The sequence below is a fragment of the Bison bison genome, unplaced genomic scaffold (genome assembly GCF_000754665.1).
Source record: "Bison bison bison isolate TAMUID 2011002044 unplaced genomic scaffold, Bison_UMD1.0 scf7180017864390, whole genome shotgun sequence".
Classification (NCBI taxonomy): Eukaryota; Metazoa; Chordata; class Mammalia; order Artiodactyla; family Bovidae; genus Bison; species Bison bison.
The window spans coordinates 6,123,699-6,130,187 of NW_011494962.1; the positions used below are offsets into that span (position 1 = coordinate 6,123,699).

At 40.2% G+C, this 6,489-nt stretch overlaps 1 protein-coding gene across 4 annotated transcripts in view; it reads left to right on the plus strand.

Annotated features, from left to right (window-relative positions):
- The window catches only part of PTPRO (protein tyrosine phosphatase, receptor type, O), a 257,373-nt gene that overhangs the window by 227,147 nt on the left and 23,737 nt on the right, over positions 1-6,489 (plus strand). For all 4 annotated transcript variants that reach the window (XM_010858738.1, XM_010858735.1, XM_010858736.1 and 1 more), the window contains one exon: positions 5,496-5,586. In XM_010858738.1, coding sequence (XP_010857040.1) covers positions 5,496-5,586 — 91 coding nt within the window. The remainder of the gene's footprint in view (positions 1-5,495; positions 5,587-6,489) is intronic.

The following is a 6,489-nucleotide window of genomic DNA, read 5'->3' on the forward strand; positions in this document are numbered from 1 at the left end:
CTTAGTTTTCTATGGGGCTGCCACAACAAATTACCATAATCATGATTACTTAAAACAATAGAAATGTACTTTCTCACAGTTCTAGAGGCCAGATGTCTAAAATTAAAGTGCTAGCAAGGCCATGCTCCCTCCAAAGGCTCAAGGGGAGTATCTCTCTTTGTCTCTTCCAGCTTCTGGTGGACCCAGGCATCTTTAGCTTGTAGCTATATATAGCTCTAATCAATGCCTTCATCCTCATATGGCTCTCTTCTTCTCTCTTTTATTCTGTTTTATTTTATTTTGTTTTATTTTACTCTTATTTAATGTTGGACATTGCCTCCATCTTTTTTTTTCTTGATCATGCCACATGGCATGTGGGACTTTACTTCTTCATCCAGGGATTGAACCCACATCCCCTGCATTAGAAGCCTGGAGTCTTAACCACTGGACCACCAAGAAAGTCCCTCCTGGGGACTTTTATAAGGACACTTACCATTAGCTTCAGAACCCATCCAGATAATACAGAATGATCTTATCTTGTGATTCTTAATTACAACTGCAAAGACTCTCTCTTAACAAGGTTCCAATATGGACATATCTTTGGAGGGATCAGATTTAGCCCACGATAGATGACTGAGTAACCTAGGAAAAAACCCACAATGATAAATTATATTAGAAACAAAACTGGCAAAAGAAAATTCAAAAACGATGTATGTGGGTTTCAGGCTATCACCTCATACTTTGCGTTCATGAAGATTTAAGCCACTGGAGTTTCCATCTGGCTGGAAAGAAAATAACTGCGAAGCTACTGGGCTAGAAACTTAGTATTTAATTTCCTACCTAGTGACAGGCTAAATTACAAAAGATTGCAAGGCATTTTGTGTACCCTTGCCTTCCCTGCTTTGCTGCAATTTAACTTTGGCAATTTACATTTACAGTGTTCAGCCAATTAAACGTCTCTTATCAACTTTAGGCATTTATAGCAGGAAGGCAACACACAATTAAAGTTCTATCAGCTAGTCAGCTCCCATATGTGCTCCAGTGCTCGCTCTCAATCTGTTTCCACAGTTTCTTTTCATACCGGAGGCCTTTTCCTGTGGTTGATCAGTCTGTCTGCAAAGTGAGGGCTTAGCGGAGAGAGTTGTACAGTTAGCACAAATGGCAAAGGAGGGAGAAATAATGGAGCCAGACAAAGCAAAACAAAGAATCGTAGCAGAAGCATTTCAGTAATGATCAGTAAGTGTTGCGTTGATATTAACTAAGCTTAATCATTCCGTATGATAGTCACCATATATCAGAAAGGTATGGAAAAATTATTAACCTTATCTTACACATAATTAAACTAACAACAGGTTACAGAGAATTAAACAATGAGAGAACTAGTTAACCTACTTTTTCAAGACCCTACAGTTTATAAAGGCTTCCCAGGTGGCTCAGTGGTAAAGAATCAGTCCGCCAATGCAGGAGACACAGGTTCGATCTCTAGGTTGGCAAGATCCCCTGGCAGAGGAAATGGAATCCACTCCAGCATTCTTGCCTGGAAAATCCCATGGATAGAGGACCCTGGCGGGCTCCATGGAGTCACAAAGAGTTAGACATAACTGGGTATACATGCACACCCTTTATAAGTGCTCCACCAAAATAAACCAGGTATTTACATAAATAAATAAATTTATTTATATAACTTTATTTAAATGAAATAGATGAAAATTTAGACAGTTTTATCTATAAAGACACTCCCCAAAGGAGTTATGTTTCCAAAATACTTTAAGCAAAGGAAACATCATTTAAGCTTAGAGCTGCCAAAAGGAGGTAACTTAAAAATAACACTGATTAGGTTGAAGTTTGCTAAAAATAAGTTTTGGTTCTTACAAGAACAATATTATCAGTCTTTGACAATCATTTTTAAAATGAAAAAAAAAAACAGTTATAAAGGAAAAATGACAAACTTCTGTTTGATGGCATTCGGCAAACACGGATTTTGACTGAGATAGGAAAAACATCCAAATGTGTAAATTGCAGATCAAAGTCAGCACTGTTGGTCTTGAGATTGACTTCGACTTGGGCCAAGAGCTTGACATTTTGTGAGCTTGAATAGCCAAAAATGATTTAAAAAAAAAAAAATCAAAGGAAGAGAGAAATCTGGATAATCAAGTCAATTTATCCATGCCGTCAATTTCATTTAACACACACCCTAAGCTACCAACAAACTTCTTTGTGGATGCAGCAGGAATCCCAAGAACTGGGTGTCTACAATATTTGCTTTGCATGAGCACTTGAATCAAGACACTAAAGGCACATACATACACACACACACGTACACACACACACAGTTTCCCTGTTCAATTTCTCAAAACATGATCAAATGTCTCCAGCTCCTCTCAAAAGTCTTTCAAAAGCGCTCCAAAATTCCTTCCCCTGAAAAGTATTCCTCCAGCTTCTGATTCTTTGAAGTAATAATTGGGAGGAATCATGAAGAGTAGCATCCTGTGCAGGCTCAGTCGTTTCAGTTGTGTCCATTCTTTGTGACCCGATGGACTATTGCCCGCCAGGCCCCTCTGTCCATGTGACCCTCCAGGTGAGAACACTAGAGTGAGTTGTCATGGCCGCTTCCAGGGAGTCTTCCCGGTCCAGGGATTAAACTTGTGTCTCCTTCGTCTCCTGCATTGTAAGGAGATTCTTTACTGCTGAGCCACTGGGGAAGCCCCAGCATCCCATGTAAGTAAATAAAATTTCCAGCACCGGTGTCTATACTTCTTCACTTAATAGTCGTTTAGAAAAATGCATACTATCTATGTAACCCCATTTGTGGTCGGTTACCTAGACATATGGTTACATAATATTGCCTTCAAATTTGTACAGGATCTGCTGCATTGGTTATGCACTGCACAACTCCAGGGAGCACCATTCTTGTAGACCACAGCATAAATGATGCCTCTGGGGAAATTCAGGTAGTCTGACTCCAACCCCTTGTTTCCTTCCACACACATAACATAACAGCTCAGAAATCCCCTTTTCCAGTAATGTAGACTTTCTGAGGTATGTTGGTTGTCTGTATATATAAAAATTGCTATAACAATGCAGTTTCTGATAACAGAATTTATAATAGTCCTGATACACACAAGCAAATATTTGAATGTTCCTATTTTCATGGAAGGGTTCGCCCACCCACTACTGCTCCATCCTTATTTTGCAGTTTCATTACCAGATTTCTTTGTTGTTATTCAGTTGCTCGGTTGCGTCTGACTCTTTGTGACCCCATGGACTGCAGCACTCCAGGCTTCCCTGACCTTCACTATCTCCTGGAGCTTGTTCAAACTCATGTCCATTGAGTTGATGATGCCATCCAACCATCTCATCCTCTGTCATCTCCTTCTCCTCCTGCCTTCAATCTTTCCCAGCATCAGGATCTTTTCTAGTGAGTTGGCTCTTCACATTAGGTGGCCAAAGTATTGGAGCTTCAGCTTCAGCATCAGTCTTTCCAATGAATACTCAGGATTGATTTCCTTTAGGATGGACTAGTTGGATCTCCTTGCTGTCCAAGGTACTCTCAAAAGTCTTTTCCAACACCACAGTTCAAAAGCATCAGTTCCTTGGAGCTCAGACTTCTTTATGGTCCATCTGTCACATCCATACTTGACTACTGGGAAAACCATAGCTTTGACTATATGGACCTTTTTTGGCAAAGAAATGCCTCTGCATTTTAATACACTGTCTAAGTATATCATAGCTTTTCTTCCAAGGATCAAATGCTTTTTAATCTCATGGCTGCAGTTACATCTGCAGTGATTTTGGAGCCCAAGAAAATAAAGTCTGTCACTGTTTCCACTGTTTCCCCATCTATTTGCCATGAAGTGATAGGACTGGATGCCATGATCTTCGTTTTCTGAATGTTGAGTTTTAAGCCAGCTTTTTCACTCTCCTCTTTCACTTCCATCAGGAGGATTTTTAGTCCCTCTTCACTTTCTGCCATAAGGGTGGTGTTATCTGCATATCTGAGGTTATTGACATTTCTCCTGGCAATCTTGATTCCAGCCTGTGCTTCATCCAGCCCATCATTTCTCATGATGTACTCTGCATGTAAGTTAAATAAACAGGTTGACAATATACAGCCTTGATGTACTCCTTTCTCAATTTGGAACCAGTCTGTTGTTCCACATCTGGTTCTGTTTCTTCTTGACCTGCATACAGGTTTCTCAGGAGACAGGTCAGGTGGTCTGGTATTCCCATCTCTTTAAGAATTTCCACAGTTTGTTGTGATCCACCTAGTTAAAGGCTTTAGCATAGTCAATGAAGCAGAAGTAGATGTTTTTCTGGAATTCTCTTGCTCTTTCTATGATCCAACAGATCATAGAACAGACAGACTTCTAGTGACTGTCAATCCAATATCTTGTAACATGGAGAGTGTTGCATACTTTTTGTTCCTCACTCTCTCCTTTATTATACTTTCTTGAAAGTTCATTGCTTATAGGAGAAATACCTACAATTTCTCATAGAATAGGAAATATTTTTGCAAAGTGCATAAATTTCAAGTTACCTTGTATTCCTGAAAACTCTGAAACATATCTGTTTTCCAATCTTCCACACCCTGAGAGTGTAACACACAATTTTTACCTTCTCTCAGGGATCACCTAGCTATCCAAGATATTTATGTATTACATTCGTCAGCCACTACTGCAGTAAAACTACGTAAGACATGACCTCAAAATCTCGGTGACCTACAACACTTATTTCTCTCCCTCGTGGGGCTGGGGGACAGCTGAGATGGTTCTGCTTCAGGCTGTGAGTCAGGGTCAGGTCTGTTCCATGCATCTTCTCATCCTGGGATTAGCAGTTTCTCTGGGCACATTCTTTTCCACCATATGGCAGAAGCCCAGGCAAGCAAATCAAGCTGAGCAAACACATTTAAAGCTTCAGATTGGACATGAGTTCCACCCAACTTCGTTGGCCCAAAGCAAGGTGACAGCAGTAGAATGGAGATGTTTCAAAAGGGAGCTGAAAGAAAAGTGAAAGTGTTAGTCACTCAGTTGTGTCTGCTCTCTGTGACCCCATGGACTATAACCCACCAGACTCCTCTGTCCATGGGATTCTCCAGGCAAGAATACTGGAGTGGGTTGCCATTTCCTCTTCCAGGGGGTATTCCAGACCCAGGAATGAAACCTGGGTCTCCTGCATTGCAGGCAGATTCTCTACCATCTGAGCCACCAGGGAAGCCCCTGCAACATCATAAGACAAAGGGGTGTGATCATTGTGGTAGTTCTATTAGAGGCAAGAAGTGAAAAATAATCCACTATGAGCAATAATCCAGTGTGGACAATAATCCAGTTCCACAGGAGTGGGATTGCTGGATCATTTGGTAACTCTGTTTTTAGTTTTTAAGGAAACTCTATACTGTACAACATACTGGCTACACTTTTCCACTCTTAACTTTTAATATTTTTCTTCTTATTCTTTGAAAATGACTTCTATCAAATAATCCCTCTGATGGAATCTTAAATCTTTTCTGTCATTTACAGGAATTGAAGTTGATTGGACTGGATATTCCACACTTTGCTGCAGACCTTCCACTGAACCGATGTAAAAATCGTTATACAAACATCCTACCATGTAAGACGGTCAATAATGCTGATCCTGCTCTTGTCTTCCAAAGGCTGAAGGGCTGTTATGGCAGATGAATCAGTTCCACCAACCTCTAGCCAGGCCAGGAATGATCTGTATCCCCAAGGCCATGTCTGCAATTGCATTGACTGCATTGGTGCTTTGATATCATTAGATCTTGTTGTGTGTAGGAAGATTTAATTATCATGCTTTTAAACAAATTGTATCTGAACAGAAAAAACTGACCCTTTGACCCTCGGGAGATCAAAACATCTTAGCCAAATAAGGGATAAGATAAATTGTGCTCATAACCTATTTTCAATCAATTCATTGACAGTGGAAGGAGGCAAATAGAAAGGAAATGCAAGGTGTGAAAAAGGCTTCTTTCTTATTTGTGGCAAGTTCTGCTCTTCCTTAGGATTTTGCAGTAAAAGCAACATTCAAAGAAAAAGTAACACAAAGTACTTAATAGGACCATTAAAACACATTCTAATATAAATTTAACATTCTTCTTTGCTACACTCTAGTGGGGGCTGGGAAAGAAGGGAAAATTGCAAACCTTTACAGAGAAGCCTCCTTCATGAGGGTTTTTGACAAAATTAGGTAGGAACTGTGGAAAATTCTGAAAGAGATGGGAATACCAGACCACCTGACCTGCTCTTGAGAAACCTGTATGCAGGTCAGGAAGCAAGTTAAGACCAGACTGGAAAAACAGACTGGTTCCAAATAGGGAAAGGAGTACATCAAGGCTGTATATTGTCACCCTGCTTATTTAACTTACATGCAGAGTACATCATGAGAAACGCTGGACTGGAAGAAACACAATCTGGAATCAAGATTGCCAGGAGAAATATCAATAACCTCAGATATGCAGATGACACCACTCTTATGGCAGAAAGTGAAGAGGAACTC